Source organism: Podarcis tiliguerta, assembly GCF_965153285.1.
Source record: "Podarcis tiliguerta genome assembly, chromosome: Z".
NCBI classification, from domain to species: Eukaryota; Metazoa; Chordata; class Lepidosauria; order Squamata; family Lacertidae; genus Podarcis; species Podarcis tiliguerta.
The window spans coordinates 16293651-16320025 of NC_139553.1; the positions used below are offsets into that span (position 1 = coordinate 16293651).

Here is a 26375-nt window from a genome sequence, read left to right on the forward strand (position 1 = left end):
ACACTAATGCTTTAGACATCTCTACCACCACCACATGCAAATACTAGCATTTGCTACCTGAGAAGGGTCCAGAGAGGATCCCCTGTAAAGCCAGCACTGATGCCGTCCCTCTATACACAGAGAAGTTCCTTCCCAGCAAGAGAAGGCCCATTTTAACCTAATTCATAGAAATGTAGAGTTGGAAGACACCCAAAGGTCAACTAGTCCAACCCCCTGCCATGAGTCGGGGGATTAAGCCATTTAAGTCTTCCATTTTTGGCTAGTCCCAAGCCTTAGGAGGGCATCAGTGTGGTTCTACCAGCGACCCCCGAAGTGACAGTACAAGGCACACACAGAGTTTTCAACATTTTAACGAGACAGTGCAAATAGATCGTGCAATCGGGGAGGTGGAAGAACAGCTCGTGCAAATGCACTTGGTAACAAGACAATGGGGTACAGGGGAGAGAGGGTGGGCTTTTGTTTGCCTGCTGTTGTCCAGCAGAAAGCAATATTTCCGCCCGATGAAGGGAACTTGAAGGAGGGGATGGTGAGCAGAGAAAGGAAGATCAGAAGTTGCCTTCATCAACCTGGTGGACCTCCTGGCAGATGTTTTGAACTGCAGCTCCCATCAGACCCAGCTGGCATGGCCATGTGACGCTGGGGGCTGATGAGAGTTGTAGCACAGTGGGCCTGGAACGGCTGAGCCCAAGACAAGCCAGTGTTCGTTGCTGCCAGTCTTGCCTCTGCTATTCCTTGAGAAGTGTGGCGTAGGGGTTAGAGTGTCGGGCTGGGTGACCAGGGTTCAAGAACGCAACCTGGCCATGAAGTTCACTGATAGTGACCTCGGAACAGTCACCCCCGCCCCCCGCTTTTATCAGCCAGGCCTACGCCATAGGGTTGTTGTGGAGATTAAGTGAGGGCCAGGACCTGTGGACCAGGGTTCAAATCCCCCACCTGGCTATGAAGCTGCCCAGAAAAAGCATCCCCTGCTCAGCACTGGACTGGAAGGAATAGATATAGAGGAAGCACCTTAGCAGAGTCATGGCAATCACCAGTTTCCTAAGAATGCTTCTCTATCCTGCCACCCTGGATGTTGTTACCTGCTCTGTTCCTAGTTCTGATCTGGGGAGGGGCTGCTCTTTATCTAGAATGCCAATAATATCCCTATTAACTTTAAGAACTGTAACCTTATAGAGCTTGTGCTACAGTTTGCTTTTTCCTCCTCCCTCCAGTTCCTTTTTCCTTGTGTGTTGTGTCTCTTTTTAACTTGTGAGCCTAAAAGGACAGGAACCATCTTAGAACGGTTGTTTGTTTGTTTTTTTTGCAGGCTGCACGTGGTTTATTTAGCAACTCCTGACTTTAATGGTTTATCAATAACTTTAAGGTTTCTTTTTCTTTGTAAACCGCTGGGAGATTTGTAAAAACAAAACAATCAAGCGGTGTACGAATTTTGTTAAACAGAAAATAAACAATAAAGTATAAACAGTGCAAATAATAATACAATAAAACAAGCTGCTCAGCCTATGGATCAACAGAACTCAGGTTCCTCTGCCTGAAAAGCTCTGCACACAGTCCTGGATAGCTTCCATTACGTTAAAATGTTGAAAACCAGCAGTAAAAGGCTTGCTCCAGGATGATAAAGGGAAAGGAAAAGGGGAGGAGAGAGAGCAATAAAAAGAGGTTAAAGCACAAACTGTCTAAGAGATGAGGGAGAGAGTTGATCTTACCGCTGATGCGCTGGCGGAGAGAATGTAATTACGTGGTCTAGTCTCGTTAAAGTCAGGCACAGCCTATGGAGGGGGAATAGAATTTCACGTATAGATCATGCAGAAGGGTGAATGGAAGGCTTTCTTTTTTTCTGGGTGGGGAGGGGGTGAACTAGAGGGACAGGTATTTCCTGTAAGAAGCATTAGAGGCTTCCTTGCAGTTTGTGTTGCGAGAGAGAGGGCCTCAGGGGGAACATTTGGAAGCAGAAATACTTCTGAAAAATACCAGCCGCTGGAAACTGGGTGGGGAGTGCTCTTCTGCACTCTTGTCTTGCTTGTGGCTTTCCCTTGGGGGCACCTGGGTGGCCACTGTGAGAGCAGGATGCTGGACCAGATGGGACTCATTTGGCCTCATCCAGCTCCAGGGCTTTTCTTACGTTCTAGCAAGCTCCTCTAACTATAGCTCAGGCATAGGCAAATTTGGCCCTCCAGATGTTTTTGGGACTACAACCCCCATCATCCCTAGCAAACAGGACCAGTGGTCAGGGATGATGGGAATTGTAGTCTCAAAACATCTGGAAGGCCGAGTTTGCCTATGCCTGCTATTGCTGGACCAATGGGAACTCCACTCAATCAGGCCTACCTTTTGACTTGGTGCCTCCTTCCCCAAAGATTTCAACTGCTAGAGATTAATCCCACCCTCTGAAATTTGCTCAGTTCACACTTCAATGTGAACTTGCATTTTTTCCAAAATAAAATGCAGCTGTCCTTAGAATTCACACTTCTCTGCATGATGCAGTTCTCCCAACCAAAGCAAGCAAAGAAAAAACAAACAAACAAAATCCCCCAAAATTTGCATATAAGGAAAAACAGCAATATACCCCCCAAAAGTATTCTTTTAGGGAAAATTCACAGAATCATAGTTGGAAGGGAACCCCAAGGGTCATCTAGTCAAACCCCCCCCCCCCCCGCAATGCAAGAATCTAAAGAATCCCTGGCAGGTGGTCATCCAACCTCTGTTTAAAAGCCTCCCACAAAGGAGAGTCCATCGCCTTTTTCCAATGGTGCCGGTTCCACTGCTGAATGGCTCTTACTCTCAGAAAGTCACTTGATTCCGTTGGTTTGGGGCTCACCCCCCTGGAGCAGCAGAAAACAAGCTGCTATGTGACAGCCCTCCAGATATTTGAAGATGGCTATCAAAATGATGCTTGCCAAATATTTTACATCAGGCAAAACTGCATACAAAATATGTAATAATAATAATAATAATAATAATAATAATAATAATAATAATTACAGTAACTGATGTGGAAATGAAGCAAACTGAATTTAAGATCAAGGGGGAAATGATCAACTGAAACTGTCCAATTTATCCATCTGTCAATTACAGGTAGGATCTGGCTGCTGCACCCCCAACCCGCAACCTTCCAGAAAGTTCCCAGTGATGGCCTAAGATAGAAATTAGGTGTGATAATGGATAATAGATCTGTCGGTGGATATTAGCTGAGATAGTAAATGGAGCTATCCATACACCACTGAATTCAAGTGCTAAGGGCAGACAAGTTAGACCAGTTGCCTTCATCCCTGTGCTGGGTGGACTCCTCAAAGGATTGGGCTGCCCGCTGTTGGAAACATGATGCCCGTTCTTTGCCTGGTGCGCCAGGACTCTCATGCTGCAGTGAAAGTCCTTCTGAAAGGAACAGGAGTAGAGCAAGACCAGCCGATGGGGTGAGTATGTGTGGAACATCTGTCCCAGGCACACCCAGGGCTTCTGACATCCATCAGGGCAATCAGAGTCTGTTCTGCTCCCAAACTAGGCCAGAGCCAGGCAGAAATGGGGCAAGATAACCAGCTGAACCCCAAAGCACCCAAAACATAAAGGCATTTTGGTGACCAGGTGGCAGATAGCATAAATCTCTAGATAGAAATGGGGTGGTGGCGGTGTTTCATTCTGGAGAGGCCTTCTCATGAGCTCCTTTAAGGCAGTAAGGGACCACACCATCATCAGGACTGCAGTGGGCAAAGGGGAGAGGTTTAGCCCCTTTCCAGCTAACTGCTCCTATTTGCTATGGGCCACAGCAAAGACATCTTAAGGGGTGTTTGAAGAGTAGCCTGCAACCTCAGAGTAAGGAATCCTTCTATCACAGTTCATGTGAATGAGTCTCTAGAAGCAAGGGTCGTTTTGTCCAGATCAAAAAACTCAGTGCTGGATGGAGAGTTTGTGAGAGAGCATTTGGAGTGTGGAAGGGGAGTGACAGACACACAAACACAAAGAAAATTACGTGTGCAATTGCTTTGCCCTTAAAGGTAAAGGGACCCCTGACCATTAGGTCCAGTCGTGACCAACTCTGGGGTTGCGGTTCTCATCTCGCTTTATTGGCCGAGGGAGCCGGCGTACAGCTTCCGGGTCATGTGGCCAGCATGACTAAGCTGCTTCTGGCGAACCAGAGCAGCGCACGAAAACTCGTTTACCTTCCCGCCAGAGCAGTACCTATTTATCTACTTTGATGTGTTTTCGAACTGTTAGGTTGGCAGGAGCAGGGACCGAGCAACGGGAGCTCACCCCATCATGGGGATTCGAACCGCCAACCTTCTGATCGGCAAGTCCTAGGCTTTGTGGTTTAACCCACAGCACCACGCGCGTCCCTTACTGTGTGATTAAACCTGACAGGATATTTTGGGGGAGCACATTTGCCACTGCAAAGGTAGCATTCTGGACAGCCCCAAGCCTTGGCTCCTCTGCTGCAGATGCTTCCTCATTTATTTAGGTGCATGGAATACAACCATGGTCAGTTTAAAAGCCAGTGCAAGTGCCTGGCAGCCCCTCACTAAGACTTCTGACCCAACTGCAGTCGTGAAGCACCCATTTACTTTTAAAACAGTTAGCCAGGCAAGATGACAAAGCACAGAGTAACCCCTATCCCAACTGATTCCTCCAACCACAAAAAGGCAACATATATTTAATTAAGCAGACACAACTAACTCAACCCTGATTTAAGAATAACTTTTAAAATCAACGAGATATGCTTAATCTGCAGAGCAGAAATGTCCAGTGGGCAGGGCTATCATTTTATAAGTTTTGCATCAATATACATAAATTTTGACACCCAAGGGGAGTCAGTATACTGTAACCTGCATAAAATTATAAACGCGTAGGAAACCCCCGGCAATATTTATCAAATCTGCACAATATTTTTCCTGCTGAGATTGGCGGATAAGCAAAGCAGTTCTTTTCTCCCCCAAAACCCTCCTTAGTTTTCACCAAACATTTGCAAACTAGTGCCTTCAAAGCAATAGTGATGAGAAACTTGCTTCTTGGGTGCCAAACCTAGCACTCAAATTCTGACTTTTGCTCAGGAACACCCACATCTGTGAATTGTATATATACAACCCTCAGCAACAAAGCCAAAAATAAAATACCAGTTTTATAGGAAAAGGAAGGTGACCACCCTTAGGGCCCAAATTCAGGTAAGGTTTAGAGGCAGCAATAAGCAACCTAGCAAGATGTTCTTGAACAGGATGTCTGGAACACCTTAACCCTCATTTCTGAGACAGGGAAGCGGCAGAAGGAGAAAGGGAGCCCATTGTCAAGAGCAGGAATCCTGAGGTCATGCCCATGCTTTCTCTTTTTTGACTGCACATTATATATATATATATATATTGATATATAGTTATGAGAGCCTCTCCACGTCTTGTGGCTCAAGTATGCAGTCTAGCCAAGATACCCACAATGACCATTCTGGCAAAACAAACAAAAAAAGGAAACTGCAGAAGAGGCAAGCCGCTTCATGCCAGCAAAATAGGAGCTGTGGAAGAGGCAAGCCTCTTTGCGTGCCAATAGCCACCATATGCAAGCAGTGATCAAGAGGCAGTGTGGGAAGCCTGAGAATGTATCCCCCTCAATACTGTGCTGCAAGGATTAGGGCAGGTGTCTGGAACCTGTGTCCCCCCAAGTGTTGTGGAACTACAGTTCCCATTAGCCTCAGCAAGCATGGCCAATGGCCTGGGATGATGGGAATTGTAGTTCAGTGACATCTGGAGGGCCAAGGTTCCCCACACCTGGATTAGGGAGAAAAAGGCTGAGTTTGGTAGCTCAAAATGCAGTCAGACAGCGCAGCACTGCAGGAATTTTCCAAAAAGCTCATACCCTTTTCGAGAAAGTCTGAGCCCTGATCCTCCATTATCCAGCCCATTATTTATAGCTGGAGAACCATAATCTTGTAGTTCCCATGATAAATCATACACACAATCCACACATTCTTTAACCACACCAGGGCTGTGTGTACTCTGGCTTTTTAATAAATAATAATAATAATAATAATAATAATAATAATAATAATACATGTATCAGAATTCTGCACTGAAGTTCTGTGATCTGCCCAGATTATGCAAACATGCATGATGCCTAATTTGTGGAAAGCGAGCAAAGTGGGAAGGTACTGAAACAGAAATCTCAACCCAGGAAAAATGCATCCCCCCCCAAAGTATCTTTGCACCCATTAAGGACTAGAAACTTGACTTTAATTTGGAAGTCAAATTTTGCAGCTTAAAACAAAACAAAACTGTATCGCAACAGGTACACACACCACCCTGACTGCCATTCTCCTCTCCCCACCCCAAAACTCTGCCTCTTGAACAAACACTTACAAAAAGGCTTTGGAAAACGGAAATGATTGTAGGCTCTGTGGATGAAATCAGCCAGTCAGCTGTTTCTGCCACAGGCAGGTCTCTCTCTCTCACACACACATACACAGGCACTCTCTCTCTCTCTCTCACACACACACACACACACAATTTCAAGTGCATTCTCCAGGGCGAGCCCCCCTCGGGCAAAGAGGACTCTCTTTCAAAAAAAAAAAAGATTTCTGGATGGAAGTGGGACAATAAGAAGCATTTCAGGTCAAAACGTCACAGCACCATAAACACAATATAATACTCACATCTCCCTCACACTGAGCAAAATCACAGAATAAAAAAAAAGACAGAACAGAGAGGTTAGTGGACAAAAACATCAGCAACACAAAAGGCAAGAGATTCAGAAGTTAGGAGGGGAAAGAAACTAACAGACAGGGAAAGAGTCAACTCAGGAGAACAGGAAAGAAATTTGCTTTGGATGGCAAAATCAGCTCTATGAGAGGATAAGGAAGTCAGAGATAGGGAGGTTTGCAATTCTGCAGTGGGGAGGGATGGTGGGCTGTGGATACAGATGGAGAGAAGGGAGATTCAGTTCACATTTTAAGGAGAATGTTACCAAATCTGCACTTTCCAAAACAGTGTGGAAACTGAAACACACCCAGCCTTCAAAAATTATCCAAATTTTGCAATTCAGTTCTCCAGCCTAGTAACATGTACAAAAACCATTTACTGAGGTCAAGTGTGTACAGATAAATGCATGCATTAGTGAAATGCAGCATAAAAAGGTGGCGTTATAAGAGGAGGAAATATGCAAAAGTCATATATATATGTGTGTGTGTGTGTGTTTATGTGTGTATGAGAAATTTGCATGAAAATTTCATGCTGCTGAATTTTCACGAAGACTTTAAAATATATATATATTATCATATTGATGTGGAAAAGTGGAGAACTGGATTTAAGACTGGAAATATGAGGAACCAGAGATAAGCAGAAATTGACAGCACCCCTATTGAAAGATTCACTCCTTCCAGCTGAAATGGTCAGATTCACCCTCCCCTAGTTTTGGGCGACTGGATTTAAGAGAAGGTGGGATGGAGGTGTGTTTCTTTCAGGTTCCTCCTATTGAAGGGCTGGGGACCAAGGAGGGATATAGGGGAGGGATAATGGCAGGCAAACCCCAGAGAGAGGGTGGTGTCGGGTCAGAACACAAGAGAAGCTGGTGCTTCAAACCAAACACTTTTCAGTTCTAGCAAAAAAGGCAAGTTCACACAATCGTTTTCCCTGCTCAGGTGGTAGCTGCAACTACTTTATTATGTGCCACATTCAGTACAGTTTCAGTGTAAACCTCCCAATCCCCTGCAATTATTATTTTTAAGCCCTAGAAAAAACAGGACGAGGGAGGGGGGAGGGGAAAACCTTAGCCCTCCAGACATTGTTGTACTACAACTCCCACTGTTCCTGAGTATTCGCCATGCTGGCCAACCTGGTGGGAGTCAGGAGTCCCAACATCTGGAGAGCCAGAGGTGTGTGTGTGTGTGTGTGTGGTATAAATAGGAAACTGGGCGGGTTTTTTATTATTACAAAAAACGGTTCATGTCGTCATGGTTTTTAGTAAGCAGGCAACCCTAAGAACCAGAAGCACTAGGGCCAGCTTGTGTATTTGGCAACCTAGTAAGCTAATAGTTCTTGACAACCTATGTGGAATAGGTTCTTGACAACCTATGTGGAATCAGCCAGTCGGATATCTGAAGTTTGGTCGGAACAGAATGGGTAAGGTGGAATAAAGAAGCAACATCACGTTAAATGCATTATTGCATTTATAGATGTCTGGGTCGGTTTTGCTTTTTGTTAAAACAACTGTGCCTCTGCCGCCCAATATTGTTGGACTACAACTCCCATCATCCCTGACTACTGGCTATGCTGGTTGGGCGCTGACGGTATTTGGAGTTCAGCCCAGCAGGAGGGCCACAGGTCCCCACCTACATTGGTTGAAGGTTTTCTTCTGTGCAACACACAGCCCTGGTTAAAATCTCCCCTCCCCTCTAGCTTCTGACTCTTGCAGGAGGGAATTGGCTATTGGTACCACGGCGAACAGCTTCTTTCCTACAACCAGTAGGAGCTGGAAGAACTGAGCACAGCCCCTTGTGACACTGGATCCCAGCTCTACCCTTTCCCCCTGTCAGCTAATATGTAACATAAAACTCAAGATGCATTAAAGGTGTCAAGAGTTTAAGTCCTACGAACAACCACTGCTCAGCCCAAAACTGGGGTCAAGCCTTTCCAACAATGACAGTGATCAGTTAAGGGTCTGACTGTGACATTCAATCTCTCCATTGCATGCCTGGCCTGTTTTATGTACCAAAAAATGGCAGAATTGCCCATTTTTAATGCAGGGTGTGGAGATGAGGTACAAACACCTCGTCCCCCAACAACTTCATTCCAGCTGTTCTGCAGGAATCTGCCTCCTCTTGGAGGAAAGTAAGAGTTCACCTACTCTTAATTCACACTCCAGCCCACACTTGGTGCTGCAACCTAGATCCTATCACCTCCCACTTAGAGGACTGGGCTTTCTGAAGGACCACCTAGGCGCATATGACTTTAGATGCAGAATCCCACAGCAAGTGCCAAATGCAGACACATTAGATAGGGCAGGGGTAATTGGCTGAGTTAAAAAGTGGCTGGCCTCTCACTAATGAGCCATGTTCAAGGCCATTGTATTAATGTACAAAGAGCCCTGAACCACTCATGTCCAGGGTGCCTCAGGGACCACTTTAGTTGGTGAGGTTCTTCTGACCACAATGAGAAACTGAGCCTTTAATGTCATTGATCCAGTCCTGTGGAACTCTCTGCCACTGGAGATTCAACAGGCGCCTTCTGTGTCAACCTGCTGAAAACTTTTCTATTACTCACTCCGGCTTGCAGGTATGTGGTGGGGGGTCAGGGAAGGAGAGAGGAGAGTTCAGACATCCTAACCCTTCCTCCCCTCCCGAGATGATGCATTGCATGCAGTTCAGAAGAGATTCAGGCCCACCAGAGGGGGGTGGAGTAGCAGAGCACATGTTGGAATCTGTCACATGCAGGCATGAGTAAAAAGACTACGTGGGTGAGAAAGAGGGGGGATAAAACACACGAGAGGATTGTCAACAAGGAAGTAAGTGGGGAGGAGAGGAGCATTACCGCTGCTTTGGCCTCTGCAGCCTTTGCTTTCTTCAGCCTTGCTTTGCACGCATCCAGGTCTAGACGGCGGTTTTGCAGGATCCGTCTCTCCTTCTGGGAAGGAAGAAGGGAAGGGTGGGGAGAAGAGTCAAGATTGCAAAAGGAAAAGGGCTCGTTTTTCTTACTGCATAGCTACATAAGAACATTCAAAGAGCCTGACTGCAGGATCAGGCTAAAGGAGAGCCATCTAGTCCAGCCTTCTGTTCTCACAGTGGTTGACAAGGTGCCCCAAGAGGAAGCCCTCAAGAGCCCTCTATCCTCCTGTGGTTTCCAGAAACTGCTGTGTTAAAGTGTTATTGCCTCTGGTCCTGGAGGCAGAGCATAATAGTCTTTGTGACAAGTAGCCACTGATAACCTTATCTGCCTCCCATTAACGCATCCAATCCTCTTTTAAAGTGACCCAACTGCAATAGTCTCTAAGTGGTTTGAAAAGATGAAAGAAAAAAGAAAACCAATTAAAAGCTATAAAACCAAGCAGGAATTAAAACAGCTTCCCCCTAGAGAGCTACAATTCCCAGTGCTCTTAAACTACAATTCCCAGGATTCTTTGGGGGGGGCATGCATGTGCTTTGAACCGACTGAGGTGGTATTTGGCCAAGTTTTACCCAGAGCAGAGCCCATGAAATCAATGAACATGACTAAGTTAGGTCCATTGATTTCCACCGGTGGACTCACTACCACCCATGGCACAGATGCCAGTCTAACACAACTTATTTCTTGGTCGGAAAATATCGGAGCATTTATTTAATTCCTCCTAGACATTAATTAACCCCCTCTCATCTCTTTGAAAATATCTCAGAAGTCAACTCCTCTCTCTCACTGCCACAAAACTGGCCTTCTCATAGGAAGCTGTCTTCTACTGAGTCAGGACCTAGCTTAATATTGCCTTCACTGATTTGCAGAGGCTTTCCAGGATTTAGGCAGCCCTTCCCCTAAGTGAGAAGCTACAGCCCTTTGCCTAAGCATAAAGATTCTAGTCCTCAGAGTTCTGAAGAACAGACTGAATTAAACAGGAACACAGGAGACTGCCTTACACTGAACAAGACCATTGGTCCACCTAGCTCAGTATTGTTCACCCAGATTGGCAGTGGCTCTCCAGGGTGCCAGGCAGGGGATATTCCTCAGCCCTACCTGGAGGTGCCATTGAGGGCTGAACCTGGGACCTTCTCCATGCAAAACAGGTGCTCTGAGCCCCCACCACTTACCGAAATAGTTCTCCAGTCACCCTCCAGGAAATTGCGCAGAGGGCTGAGAAAGTTGATGGAGGCAGAGTGGATGAAGTCCCTCTCTGCTCCGCCCAAGCGCCGCTCTGTTTCACCAACTTTGATGAGGGTCTTCCCTGCGAGAGAGAAGACACAGCAAAGGGACTTCAGGCAGCTGACCTGGGCAACGTCTTCACCTGTGTCCGGCCAGCTCCACCTCTCCGCAGGCGAGAGGTGACAATGGTGGTTCAGGGCACTTTTATTAGCTCAAGGGCAAAAAAAGGTTTGGTGTCGGGAACATGTGCGGAATTAGTAGATATTTATACCAGCTTTAAACTTATATGGAAGAAAGGCCTGCAACATGCAAATAAAATATTCTAAATGGTATAGGAGCTGTAATAACTCAAACCATACAGGTCTGCCTGAGCTCATGTGAGAGTATTCCATAAAAATCCTATGCGGGTGGCGCTACATACCAGCGCAAATTGCCTCTATGTCACAATCTCCTCATAGCTGTTGGAGGGATTGTGGGGGAAAAGGAACCTTTCTCCATCTATGGTGAAGCTGCCCACAAGTATTCCAATTCTGGATGATGGCTTGCCAAGAAATGACCAAAATACTCAAACATCCCATTCCAACTTCACCACAGCTTTGTTTACTAAATCTATGGGTTGATAAACTGAAAGGTTCCAACTCTCAGGAATTCTTGACATGGAAACTGGCAGCTGCCGGAAGCTCAATGGTCCCTATATGGAAAAACTTTGCAGGACTTGCGACTTTCAGTTTGGAATAATAAAAAAAATGCAGAGCTTAATACTGGCTGGGGCGGGGGACACACACACTCATAAATTATGTGCATAAAGGCTTGGAGGATCCTGAAAAAAATCCTATGCTGTTTGATGGGATTATAAACAAGAAATGAGAATACCCAGGATTCCATCTTCACAGTACGTGAAATTTGGCTTTCCTGCTGGTCTTACCAACTTATTGTTTTGTCGCTCCAAGATACAGTGCACTGCTTTTTTGCACTTCTGTTTCTTTTTATTGTATTGATTCGTTTGATTTACATCAATAATATACCGTATTTTTTGCTCTATAAGACTCACTTTTTCCCTCCTAAAAAGTAAGGGGAAATGTGTGTGCGTCTTGTGGAGCGAATGCAGGCTGCGCAGCTATCCCAGAAGCCAGAACAGCTGCAGCTGCTATCCCTCTTGTTGTTCTGGCTTCTGAGATTCAGAATATTTTTTTCTTGTTTTCCTCCTCCAAAAACTAGGTGCGTCTTATGGTCTGGTGCGTCTTATAGAGCGAAAAATACGGTATTTCTTAAAAAAGAAAAGGGCAGGAGTCAGGCAGGGAGTCACACCCCTGCTTTAGCCAGGGTGGGGAGAGTAACAGGAAGGCAGGAAACTAAGGCAAGGGTTAGTCAGGAGGAGACTGCATAGTTATTTCAGTTAGACTGATTTTGGCTGAGTTGCAATAATGTGAAGGGGGAGCAGTGATTACAGGCCGAAGAATGAGGTTACATCCCCAAGCAATATTGCACCAATCCCAGACTGCAGCCATTTTCATTTGGATGGGCTAAGGGGAGTTGCGTGGAGTCTCCGGTGTTTGGGTGTGGGTGTGATCACCATGCAATTACAGGAGACCGAGATCATTAACTTGAGCCTCGGGGCCATAATGGATTTTGCAAGAACCCAACATAATCAAATTGAGGAGCAGCAGAGCAGAGAGAACAGGCAAATTCGTGCCTGATTGTCCGAGAGTACAAATTTCAGGAGGTTCTGGCTGCGGCAAAATAATGTTTATTGATTTTTGTGGAAGCAGAACTCTTCAGATGAGCAAAAGGGATGTAGGGGACCCCAAACTTGCCTTCTCTGTCACAGGATGACCAGGAAAAGGCCACCCACATTTGGAGAGTCTGCCACTTCCATTGTGCCTGACTTCTGGCCATTTTGGCTAGGGCCTGCTGGAGAGTTAGAGGCTACCAGCAATAGCTTTGCCTCATTTGCTTTATGGGCAGGAAGTAGTGGCAGTCCAAAGACATAGTATGGCTTGTTTAGCCAACCATTTTTTCACAGCAACCACCAACCTCCACACGCAAGTCCTCTGCACATCCCTGAAGATACAATGGCGGTAAGGCTTGATGCGAGACTCAGCAACCCTTATCTTCTCCAAAAAGCTATGTGCTACGTCCACAAAACTCACCATAAGGGGAATTAGGGCCAAAGTCATTGGCTGCCTCAATCATATACTGAGCCAGGAGCTCCGCGTTGGTGACCCGAGAGGGCACCTTTCGGTCCAACTTCTCATAAAGGAACTCTTCAACTCTGGCACCTGGTGGGTGGGAAAAAAGAGATTGTGTTAGGTCTTGAAAGCATTTTGGGAAAATATCTTGTATCTCTGGGGAGAAGTCAAGCCTGCAGAGCCAGTGATGCAGGCACTTCAATAGGGATGGCCAACGTTTTTAGATTAATTCTTCAATTGTACAGTGGTAGCTCGTGTTACGGACCGGGATCTGTTCCAAACGCCCATCCGTAACGTGAAATGCCCGCAACTCAAAGTGCTGCATCTGCATAGGTGCGCGGCATGATTTGGTGCTTCTGTGCATGTGCAAAGTGTGATTTAGTGCTTCTGCGCATGCACAAGTGGCGAGACCCGGAAGTAACCCATTCTGGTACTTCCAGGTTGCTGCGGGACGTAACTCAAAAGACAACATAAAGCGGATGCAACACGAGGTATGACTGTACAATGAAAAGTGCCTCTATGACAGTGTCCGACTTTGGAATATCCCCCTCCCCCGAAAGGCTGGCTTGTAGATTTTACAAGCTTCTTGGAAGTGGGTTGGAGACCCTCCTATTTGTTTAGCCAATTTGGGTGACTTCTTGCTGTTTTTACTTTACGAAACAAAAAACAAAACCACAATACGGTATTTAAGCTTTTTATGTTTTTAAATCTTGGGCTTGCGGTCGTCCATTATGGTTCTGTGTTACTTGAAATGACTTTTACATGCTGCACGGATTCATTTTTGGGTGTGTGTGCGCGCTTTTGCCTGCTGTCTTGCAATCTCTTTAATGAGGTGTGGTTATGAAATGCTTTAAGCAAAACAAAACAGTATTTGGGGCTAGCGGCAAATATGAAAGGGGCTCTGCACAGGGTGGTGGAGAGAGGTGGCGGATCTGCTTCCTCCTCTTCGACAACAATGATTACAAGGAGAGGACCTCCTCTCTCCATCCCTAGATGCCAGCCTTCCAGGCCCCACATCGTGTACTCTTTCTTCCGCCTTACATCTGGGTCTGCCAAACCATGCCAGATCAGGACAGAGCCAAGGGGCCCCCCTACCCATGACACCCAATGGATCAATTTCTCCAAAACCTAAAGAGATGCTTACTAGGGTTTGGCTGCAAGAGGACTTCAGTTTGACGTAAGATTTTCTCTGTCCAGTTCTTGGTGCAGTCTGCTCGGGCCAGGAGGTTTTCAAAGTGGGCATCCAACTCTGTCTTCTCGGCCTGGCCAAACTTCTCCTCTGTGAACTGCAGTGGGGGGTGAGGGAGACAAAAACTGAAAGGTTTTAATTTGCTCAAAATGGTATTTGGGGTCGGACGGGACTAATGTATCAGAGCTAGTATGGTGTAGGGGTTAGTGTGCCTTTAAGGGCATTGAACATTGTGCGTCACAGAATGCTGCTTCTTTTCCTTTTTAAAAAAAGCATGGATAGCTCAGTTGGTTAGTGTGGTGCTGAAAACGCCATTCCCATATGGGACAGCTGCATACTGTATTCCTGCATTGCAGGGGGTTGGACTAGATGACCCCCAAGGTCTGTTCCAACTCTTTGATTCTATGATTCTAAAGTCCACCCTTCTAGGAAGTGGTACAGCCTAGAACCACAACTCAGAATTCTGCATGATGGTGCAACAGAAATTCTAGGCTACAACCTACGTGCCAAATATTTGCACCAGAATACAGCCTGATAGTTGCTTTGCTGAGAGGATGGAGAGGCAAAAATATTGTAGGGCACATTGCCAGTTCTTTCTTGAGAGCTCCAGCAGAGCTCATCGCTCAGCTTCATGATGCCTCGTTAGAATGGAACCACAGAAGGCTTTTGAAAAGCCACAGATCGTAAATGGTGGGAGGTCTCAGGGTATTACGTAGACAGCAGCAACTGTTCCTACCTTGCCTTCCATATTTCAGGAACATAGGAAGCTGCCTTATATCAAACCAGACTACTGGTCCATCTAGTTCAGTATTGCCTACACTGACCAGCAGCTGTGCTTCAGGTTTTCCATTGTCAGCCCTACCTGGAGATGAACCTGGGACCTTCTGCATGCAAAACATGTGCTCTGCCACTGAGCTGTAGCCCTTAAAAAGTTATGTAAGATTCCAGTCTTCAATGTTCTGAAGAAATGACTGGTTTTAAATAAGAGCATAAGAAGCTGCCTTATCCAGAGTCAGACCATTGGTCCATCTAGCTCAGGACTGTCTACACTGGCTGGCAGCAGCCCTCTAGGGTTTCAGGCAGGGGATCTGTCTTCCCAGTCCCACCTAGAGATGCTGCTGGGTATTGAACTTGGGACCTTCTGCATGCAAAGCAGATGCTCTGTCACTGAACTATGGGTCCTCCCAGTTTTATTTTAAAACTCTGGCAACATACAGACTTTACCAGTATATTTTTGTGTGTGTGGCTCTTGCTGCAAAACTGGCCACGTTTCCAGCAGTTGTACAAATCCTAGCAGAAGCAGGTCTGACTCAAATTATGACTCAGCCACAGTCTTCAGGCTACATATGCTAATTGTCTGTAGCCTGATAGATTTGGGTAGCAAAGCAATGTGTTCCTTTTTATAGGAATGATGGGAAATACGGTAAATGCAGACAGGGACAATGGAAGCTGCCTTCCACTGAATTGGAACACTTATCCATTTAGCTCAATATTGTCCACAATGATTGGCAGCTCTTCTTCAGGGTTTCAGGAAATGGGTCTTTCCCTAAACCTATCATGAGATTCTAGCAACGTCTGTGGGGCACCAGGTTCCCCATGCATGCTTTTCAGAATGACATATTGACGCCCAAACCATTTTTTAAAATAGTAAATGGGTACACATAGGCTCAGCACATTCCAGGCTAGGATTTGCTTATGGAGAGAGAGTATTTTCAGCAAGTGCTACAAAGCCCTCTCTCAACTGCAGCAGCAGCAACAACTCAAGCACTGCATTGTAAAGTTGACTAGGGGGAGGAAAGCAAACAATGCAGGAAAAGCCTCCCAAACAAAAGTGGGTATTTTTTTCTTGGGGGGTGCTGGGGGAAGAGAAAGTATGTTTCAGCACTTTCAGCTCAAAATCAGGGAAGTGTAATAAGCAAAATGGAACCAAAACACCCCAAGGCAGACCCACTGAAATTGAAGGGCATGACTCACTTAGATCCATGAATTTCAATGGGTTTTCTCTGAGTAGAACTGAGTTAGCTGCAACACACCGACTGTATAGCATCAGGGGGTGAGGGCAGCAATGGGTGGTTTACAGAAGATTTTGAACTGGAAAATTTCCCACTCCATATCATGAGTAAAGGTTAAGGTAAAGGGACCCCTGACCATTAGGTCCAGTCGTGGCCGACTCTGGGGTTGCGGTGCTCATCTCGCTTTATTGGCCGAGGGAGCCGGCGTTCAGCTTCCAGGTCATGTGGCCAGCATGACTAAGCTGCTTCTGATGAACCAGAGCAGCGCACGTAAACGCCGTTTACCTTCCCGCTGGAGCGGTACCTATTTATCTACTTGCACTTTGACGTGCTTTCAAACTGCTAGGTTGGCGGAGCAGGGACTGAGCAAGGGGAACTCACTCCACTGGTCGGCAAGTCCTAGGCTCTGTGGTTTAGACCACAGCACTACCCGCATCCCTATATCATGAGTAGGCAGGGGCTTCTGAATGAAAAACAGCAAAAAATGCTAATGCCATTCTCTGCATATTCAGTAGATCAAGGGAAGCTATTATTTCCTTTTCTTCCTTGGTCAGACCATGCCTGGATAATTTTGTCCAGTTCTGGTGACCTCAGTTTGAGGATATTGACAAGCTGGAATGTGTGTAGAGGGGGGCGACCAATATGATCAAGCGTCTAGAAACCAAACCTTATGAGGAACGGTTGAAGGAGCTGGGTCTGTTTAGCCTGGAAAAGAGGAGACTTAAGAGGAGATATGATAGCCATTTTAAAATATCTCAAGGGCTGTCACGTGGAAGAGGGAACAAGTTTGTTTTCTCCTGCTCTGGAGGGCAGGACTCAAAGCAAGGGATTCAAGTTACAAGAAAGGAGATTCTGACTAAAGATCAGGAAGAACTTTCTGACAGTAAGAGCTGTTCAACAGTGGAATGGTCTCCCTTGGGAGGCGGTGGACTCTCCTTCCTTGGAGGATTTCAATGGGTGGCCATCTGGGATTCTTTAGTTGTGAGTTCTACACTGCAGGAAGTTGTACTAAATGACCTTTTGGGTCCCTTCCAATCTTATGATTCTATGACCTTAATTTCCTGCCCTAAGACACACATTCCTTTCTGGGATCCAACGCATAGGAGTAAGTGCAAAGTTGGCAACAACTAAGCCTTTCCCCCTCCCCAACTTCCTCTTTCAGTCTTTGGGCCAAGAGGAGTAAAAGTAACTGGCCTTGTTTTCAGTCCCAGGAAGGCAGGGTCGCATTTATGCCGGCAATGAATAATGTAGGCTGGCGTTTTTGCAGGGAGCCTCTCGCCCACATTGGCGAGGGGAGTCGAGCTGCAGCCCAGGAAAATCAATATTTCATGTTGGAGTAGAGTTTCCTCAGCCTGGAGGTGGGGAGGAGAATCTGCCGCTCAACACGAAATGCGTGCATCGTTTCACTCCCTGGCTAACAGAAGGGGAGCAACAATGGAGAGTGGTCCATCGCCTCTGGCACAAAGACTTACTGTTAACCTCAAAGTTAACCCCCTTTTTTTGCAGACTGGGGGGTTCCCTCCAGCAACCTATTTATTCAACATGCATCCTGATTTGTCTGCAGAAAGCTTGATTGAAATTTAAATTATATGTCTGGTTTTGAATCCATTCCAGTTTGTTTGCAGGGTGGTGATATGACTATTGTTATTACATCCCACCTTTCCCTGCTGGAAAGGTACTCAAGGCAGCTTACAGATAAAATAAAGGTAAAGGTACCCCTGCCCGTACGGGCCAGTCGTGTCCGACTCTAGGGTTGTGCGCCCATCTCACTCAAGAGGCCGGGGGCCAGCGCTGTCCAGAGACACTTCCGGGTCACGTGGCCAGCGTGACGAAGCTGCTCTGGCGAGCCAGCACCAGCGCAGCACACGGAAACGCCGTTTACCTTCCCGCTATAAAGCGGTACCTATTTATCTACTTGCACCCAGGGGTGCTTTTGAACTGCTAGGTGGGCAGGAGCTGGGACCGAAAGACGGGAGCTCACCCCGCCGCGGGGATTCGAACCGCCGACCATGCGATCGGCAAGTCCTAGGCACAGATAAAATAGGAAAAGCTAAATACATAGGAAACAATCATTAAAAAACAATTAAACGCTAATTAGAATAAAATCTCTCTCTCTCAGCTCTATTAAAATATACAGATAATTACAATAAATATGTAACAGAACTGGCCCTTTCCAAAAAGCCAGTTAATTCCCAAAAGCCTGTTGGAACAAAAAGGTCTTCACCTGCTAACAGAAGGACAGCAAGGAAGGAGCCTGTTTAGCTTCTTTAGGGAAGGAGCCTTCTCCTATGTGCCCACCATGTGTGCCTGGGAGGGTACTGGGTCCAAGAGCAGGGACTCTCTTGAAGATCTCAGAACCCAGGCAGGTTTGTATGATGGACTATGGTCTTTCCAGGTGTGGTCTAACCAAGGTGGAATAGAGCAGTACTATGACTTCCTTTGATTTCTTGATGCAGCCTAGAATGGCATTAGCTTTTTTTGCTAATACATCACACTGTTGACTCATGGGAAGCTTGTGGTCTACTAAGACCCCTTGATCTCTTTCACCTGTACTACTGGCAATTCAGGCATCCTGCATCTTATACTGCTGCAGCTCGTCCCTATTGAAATTCATTTTGTTAGGCTGGATCTAGACACATCAAAGAAGCATTTCAGGTTTAAGCAGTGTAAATTTAAACAGGGAAAACAGGTAGAGAAAAATGGGACTCCATGTCACCATCTGGTGGCACAATGTTATATTGCACATACAACACATATAAATCACTTTTTCTTTGCCAGCCTAGCTGAGTCCTCAGTTTGGTCCCAGTTTTCCAATCTGTTAAGGTCATCTTGAATCCTGATTCTGTCTTCTGTGACAATAACTATCCCTCCCATTGTGGTGTCATCTGCAAATTTGATGAACATCCCTTCAATTTCATCCAAGTCATTTATAAAGATGTGGAACAACAACAACTCCCATCCATCTTTGATTCCCTTCTCTTTGAATATTTCTGACCATGGGACTACACCTAGTAGTTCCTTAAGCTTCTGGAAATCAGCGTCTTCAAGTCCAGAGTTCATGTCCGATTACACTCAGTTTTCCCTTGCCAGTGCATAATGAAAGACATGATCACTTCCTCCCAAGCTTCCTAGTACTTCCACTTTGTTGATCAATTACTCTCTCTTGGTGAGGACCAGGTCCGATACAGATGCATTGTTTTCCCTCCTACCACTAGAAGGCGCTGCTCCTCTGTTCTCACTGTCTCTCTGTGTTTTCATTTTAAAAATCGCCTACCATTGGCAGCTTTCCCCCCCCCCCCTTGCCAAATTTTCCTCTAGCATCATAAATTACTTAGGATTTGCTATTCAGGATTTCAAAGTAGAGCGGATAAATTAAACTCTTTGACAAAGCAATGCCCAGGGATGGAGGACTAACTTGGCTTTTTGACCTTTGTACCTTATTTACTGCAATGTCAGAAAAACTCACTCATTCTTTACGAGTTTCAGAGGTAATGCCAAACCTATAGACTATGCAGCTAAATGGTGGTAATTCATTCAAGTATGATTTTATCTGGATTTGATTCCTGCATTGCAGTATGTTGGATGAGATGACCCTCAGGGCACTTTCAACTTTATTTTTCTGTAATTCTATGTTGTCCAGGACTTATCACTGACTGCTCTGCTGTGCTTCTGTGGCATCATTGTCTTATTACTCGTGGCATTGTTTTTATCTCTCTGCAATAACCATTTCTCTGCATAATTTTCTTTCTTAAGTTGCAGGCCATACGATATCAAACAGGAAAGGCATTGTTCATTTCTGTATCTCTCACTCTTTGTATCGTTGTACATAACAAAATAAAATAATTCAAAATAACAGTAATAATATACAGTATTATTAAAGTAGTAATATACAGTATTATTATTATTAAAGCAGTATCCTACCAACAGCCTTGGCTTTCCCCAAAGCACCCTGCAAACCATAGCTGAAGGGGTGTGCTAAGTGTTTTTTGCAGATCCCTATATCCCTCACAAGGGACGCGGGTGGCGCTGTGGGTTAAACCAGAGCCTAGGACTTGCTGATCAGAAGGTCAGCAGTTCGAATCCCCGCAACAGGGTGAGCTCCCATTGTTCGGTCCCAGCTCCTGCCAACCTAGCAATTCAAAAGCACTTCAAAGTGCAAGTAGATAAATAGGTACCGCTCCGGTGGGAAGGTAAACGGCGTTTCCGTATGCTGCTCTGGTTCACCAGAAGTGGCTTAGTCATGCTGGCCACATGAACCGGAAGCTGTATGCCGGCTCCCTCGGCCAATAAAGCAAGATGGACGCCGCAACCCCAGAGTCAGTCACGAATGGACCTAATGGTCAGGGGTCCCTTTACCTTTATATCCCTCACAGAGCTACAGTTCCCAGAGTTCCCCAGGGAAGAGAGGCTGATTTTTAAATCCCATCTCCAAGTAGAAGGCCCATCAGAAACCTTGGAGAGCTACTGCCGGTCAGTGAAGACAATACTGAGTTCAATGGACCTTTGGTCTGGCTCTGTATAAGGCAGCTTCTGATGTTCTACCTCCACTTTCAGAGGCATTAAGCCTCTGAATACGAGTTTGCTGGGAATCATAAGTGAGAAGAGTGCTACTGCTGCCCTTAGCTTGTAGGCTTCTCATTGGGGCATCTGGTTGGCCACTGTGAGAACAATGTGCTGGACAAGATGAGCCACTGCTCCGATTCATGTGGTCTTTTGTGGGAATATAACCTCCGTGCCCAGGGTCAGGCTACCTCTGAATACCAGAAAGTGGGAAAAACAACTGGATAGTAGTGTTAGGCTCAGGTCCTGCCCCATTTGGGCGGGCATCTGCTTGGCCACTCTGAGAACAGGATGACCTCTGAGAAGCCCAGTTGTACGCAAGCCCGTTTCAGAACTTTTTGCTGCATCACGACCAAGAGATGGACTCACTCCTATGAGCACAGCCTGACTTCTTGGCTCCCCAGACAGATGCAATACGGCCAACTCTTTTGAGCTACAGCAAAGGTCTCCCACTAGTTGATTCCATTTGGCCAATGCAATTACAGCGAGAACATTAATTTTGTTAAGATCGATCGGTGCTGGAAGAGGGATTCTCTGGTGCCACATAAAACTGGTGTTCTGGAGTGGACCATTTGATTGCAATGTAATAGGGTTGAGCAAAGAGCACGCAAAAACCAGCTTCTAACCAGCACCCTCTTAACGCAATGGGAAGCCACCTGCTGTTTGGGAGTGAAAACTACTTTGAGAAAACAGGTAACAGGTGGAGGAGGGAGACTTCTCTTTCTTTTTAAAAGAAATCATAGTGAATCAGAGAATCACAAGAGTTGGAAGGGACCCTAAGAACCATCTCCACTCCAATCCCCTGCAATGCAGGAAAATGCAGCTGTCCCGTGCGGGGATCAAACCTGCAACCCTGGCATTATCAGCATCACACTCTAACAAACAGTGCCCTCCCTGCTACACGCAGAAATGTAACCCCCGGCATACGTGGTGGGATCACTGTATTGTTGCAGTGTTTGCATTTCTTTTTCCTTTTGGTAGCAGAGGGGTTATACAAGTGATTCTGAAATTGCCTGGTACATTTCAAGGGGTCTTAATTCTTACTGTCAGGTGCCTGAGCTCTCACAAAAACCTTAAAGACAAGGTTCCACAATATTTGTGATTCCCCCTTTTTTTAATATTAAAAAAGCCTCCCAGTTAGCAATGTGGAACGTTTCATCTCTAAAACAATATGAAGTGGGTGCAATGATATGATTCGCTATTTATAAACACGCCTCTCTCCCTTCTGATATCTGGTGCTGACTCCAACCTACGCCTTATTTTTTTATTTTTAAAAGTCTTCAGAAACCCTTACAGATCCGAAACAGGGTATCCTCCCCCGCCGCCCCCGCCGCCAAGAAGACTCTTCTTTCCTTTTCCTTTCTGAAGTCATTTGTATGAGAACTGAGAAACCGTTTCAGGTAGAATAAGGAGGAATACTTAGAGAGCTTTAAAGACCTCATTCTCATTTCCATTACAATAGCAATAATCAGAGCAGCTGACCTAGGTAGCAATGGTACGGGAGTGTAGAATGCTTTCATTTAAAAATAAAAATAAAGTTTCTAGTCTTGATGTGGGCGGGAAATGACTGCTGGAATCTAGGAAGCCAGAAAGGCGGCTTAAACATGTCTCTCAGCCTTCCAGTGAGCCAGCCCTTCTCCCACAGCCGAGAAAACTTGAATTAGGCAAAAACGATTTGAGGAATTATGCACATTTACTGGGAACATGTTGCTGTTCTATGTCTAATTAAATAACCATGATAATGCCAGGTATTTATATCACAGCTTCAAGGTAAAACTCCTTTGGCAAAGCAGCTAACAAAACCCACCAAAAATGAACAATCGGAAGCAATTGTAAGTCAATTCAAACATGAAAACCATAGAAACACAGAAAAATGTATAAAGGACATAAAAATATGAAGTGTCAAATGCCTTCCAAGCCCATTCAAAACTAGGAGAGGTAGCTGGGCCATTCTCCTGGAGGGTGTGAGTTTGACCGCCATAGAGCTCCCACTGAAAAGACTAAGTGCCATTGACAAAATAGGAACTCAGATCAGTCTGCACTTCATAGGAAGCTGGCCTTGTCAATATGCAGGGCCAACCAAGTTGAATCTCACCCTGAACTTGCTTTGGAGAAGGCAGAGTGGGGAAGGGCCATGCAGCTCAGCAGAGCATCTGCACATAGAAGATCCCAGGTTCAATCCCTGAGGGCAGCTCCACATAGGGCTGGGAACACCCCCTGCCTGAAACCTTTGCCCATTGGTCTTCAATTGGTAGGTTTGGACCCACTATTGAGTTGTGGCCTGATCCATGTCACAACAGGAGCACCACCACCATGCAAATATATAGGAAAAGACTAACAAATGCATGTTTTGGGTTAAAAGTGGGACCTGGGTCTGAGAATATAAGAACATAAGAAGAACCCTGCTGGATCAGACCAATGGTCCATCTACCCCAGCATCCTGTTCTCACAGTGGCCACCCAGATGCCCATGATGGGAAGCAGGACCCAAGCACAAGAGCCATCTTCCCTCCTGGGGCTTCCGGCAACTGGTATTCAGAATCATTTAGTGCCTCCAACCATGGAAGCAGAGCATGGCCGTCATGACTCATAGCTGTTGATAGTCCTTTCCTCCATGAATTTGTCTAATCCTCTTTCAAACTTGAAGATATATGGTGCAGTCAATACTGACCTAGATGGACCATTGGTCTGGCTTGATATAAGGGCTCCCCCTGGAACTCTGGAGAGACACAGCCAGCCTGTGTGTTAGACAGCGTATGCTAGACGGACCAATGTTCTGTCTAAACAGACTGAGAGGGTTTCAGGAGGAGCCTTTGTTAAAATACTAGTCCTCATTATTCTGAATAAAGGGCTAGATTAAATAGGAAGCTGCATTATTCAGAGACAGAACATCAGTCCATTCAGTTCAGCACTGAACCAGTAGAAGGCAGCATCCTGTGTTCTTATAAAGGTAAAGGTAAAGGGACCCCTGACCATTAGGTCCAGTCGTGGCTGACTCTGGGGTTGCGGCGCTCATCTCGCTTTATTGGCTGAGGGAGCCGGCATACAGCTTCCGAGTCATGTGGTCAGCATGACTAAGCCACTTCTGGGGAACCAGAGCAGCACACGGAAACGCCGTACCTATTTATCTCCTTGCACTTTGACGTGCTTTCAAACTGCTAGGTTGGCAGGAGCAGGGACCGAGCAACAGGAGCTCACCCCATCGTGGGGATTCGAACCGCTGACCTTCTGATTAGCAAGTCCTAGGCTCTGTGGTTTAACCTACAGCGCCACCCGCATCCCTCTTATACCACTGTATAAAACTGGAAACTCCGATGCTTGGTATCTGCTCCATTTGTTTGCGGGGGGAAGCTTTTGTAAGACTTCTTCCATTCCCCCTTCTGTCCGTGAGTCTACCTTCTCATAGCAGCAGGCAGTGGTGTGGGGTGGGAAATATTTCAGCACCTTCATTTTTCTGTGGAAATCCTCCAAGTTCATCAGCAACAATGAATGGATGCTGATCGCTAATGGCCACATTCAGGCAAGCTTGGCAGTGTCAAAGCCTTTCGCTTTGTTTACTAAACGCAAGTAAAACAACATAGTAAATCAAATTATTCTCGGGGCGGGGGAGCAGCGGAGACGGGAACACACAAGGAAACATCCAATATAATCTAAAATATTCCTGATGATAATTACCTGAAATTGCCTAGGAAGATTTCCCAGTGACACGTTTTTAAAGCTCCTTTGCGTGCAAAGACTCCCTGCAAGGAGAAAGCTATTTCAGCCTCCTCCCTGCTGTGTTCAGGCCTCCATCACTGATATATTTGTCTCATCTTGCAAGGGGTCCCACCATCACCACCTCAATACTGGGGCATATTCAACAGTGGTGACTGGGAGTAGCCGCCGAGACCATATAACATCAGTCCTGAGAGATCTGCATTGGCTCCCAGTATGTTTCCGAGCGCAATTCAAAGTGTTGGTGCTAACCTTTAAAGCCCTAAACAGCCTCAGCCCAGTATACCTGAAGGAGCGTCTCCACCTCCATTATCCAGCCCAGACACTGAGGTCCAGCACCGAGGGCCTTCTGGCAGTTCCCTCGCTCTGAGAAGTGAGGTTACAGGGAACCAGGCAGAGGGCCTTCTTGGTAGTGGCGCTCGCCCTGTGGAACACCCTCCCAGCAGATGTCAAGGCAATAAGCAACTATCTTACTTTTAAAAGACCTCTGAAGGCAGCCCTGTTTAGGAAAGTTTTTAATGTTTAATGCTGTATTGTGCTTTTAATATTTGGTTGGGAGCAGCTCAGAGTGGCTGGGGAGGCCCAGTCAGATGGGTGGGGTATAAACAATAAATTTTATTATTATTATTATTATTATTATTATTATTATTATTATTATTTCCCTCACCTGCAATCTGCAAGTTCTCATTCTACCACTTTAGGGCTCCACCACCTCAGTCCAGTTCATAGGCAGGCCAAGCCTGAGGTTTATTGCATCAAGTAGATGCTCCACTTATGAGTGCAATGTAAATTCCAAGTACCATGACTACCATGGTCAAATCTATACCATGCCTTCAAAGCATATGGCTTTCCCCCAGAGAATCCTGGGAACTGTACTCCACAAAGCACTACAATTCCAGCACCTTTAACAAATTACAGTCTCCAGGATTATTTGAGGTGTGCTTTAAATATATGGGTGTGGACATGGCAGATAATTCCAAGGGTTGTATCCAAGTAAGAGCAGACCCACAGGAATGGAGCCAAGTTCTCCATGCCTGTTATTTTAAATGAGAGAGGGTTGTAACTTAGCGGTAGAGCGCCTGCTTGGCATGCAGAAGGTCCCAGGTTCAATTCCAGATGGAATCTTCAGGGAAGGGCTGGGATTGTCTCCTGCCTGAAACCCTGCCTGTCAGGGTAGGGGCTCAGCTAGACTGGTAAAGAAAAAGCTATTTACGGTACAGTATACAGTACAGTGGTACCCCGCAAGATGAATGCCTCGGAAGACGAAAAACTCGCAAGACGAAAGAGTTTTTCGTTTTCTGAGGTGCTTCGCAAGACGGATTTCCCTAAGGGCTTGCTTCGCTAGACGAAACGGCCCTGCCTCTCGTGTCATGGCGACGCGCACTGCACGCACGCACGCTCACTTCCCCACTCCTCCGGCTCCCTCCCACCTTCCCGCTGGCGGTTGGTGCCTCGCACCGCTGCCCACCCCCCTCGCGCGCTCCCCTCAGAGAGCCGTTGCCGCCAGCGCCTCTCTCTCCCTCTCTCCCTCAGGTGAAGAGGATGGTGGCGGTTCCACTGAGTCGCGCTCCTGAGCCCCGCCGCCCTCCAGCAGCCGCATCACACGGTGGCCACAACGCGCGGGTGAGTCTGAGATACCGGCTGCGGCAGCTGTCTGCTTCTCCCCGCCCCTCCCCGCCGTTGTCAGTGTTTAAATGCAGTGGTGCTTCGCAAGACGAAAAAACTCGCTCAACGAAAAAACTCGCGGAACGAATTAATTTCATCTTGCGAGGCACCACTGTATATGGGGACGAGGGTGGTGCTGTGGGTTAAACCACAGAGCCTTGGACTTGCCGATCAGAAGGTCAGCGGTTTGAATCCCCGCGACGGGGTGAGTTCCCGTTGCTTGGTCCCTGCTCCTGCCAACCTTGCAGTTCGAA

General features: G+C 46.3%; 1 protein-coding gene across 6 annotated transcripts in view; it reads right to left on the reverse strand.

Annotated features, from left to right (window-relative positions):
• SH3GLB2 (SH3 domain containing GRB2 like, endophilin B2) overlaps window positions 1-26375 on the reverse strand; it is a 47808-nt gene that overhangs the window by 14014 nt on the left and 7419 nt on the right. For 4 of the 6 annotated variants that reach the window (XM_083423893.1, XM_083423891.1, XM_083423894.1 and 1 more), the window contains exons 2-5: window positions 14127-14268; window positions 12944-13072; window positions 10742-10875; window positions 9498-9590 (exon numbers count right to left, since the gene is read on the reverse strand). In XM_083423893.1, the coding sequence (XP_083280019.1) occupies window positions 9498-9590; window positions 10742-10875; window positions 12944-13072; window positions 14127-14268 (498 nt within the window). Of the gene's footprint in view, window positions 1-1706; window positions 1770-9497; window positions 9591-10741; window positions 10876-12943; window positions 13073-14126; window positions 14269-26375 lie in introns of all 6 variants that reach the window. The other 2 variants (XM_083423890.1, XM_083423889.1) reach the window with 1 other exon arrangement.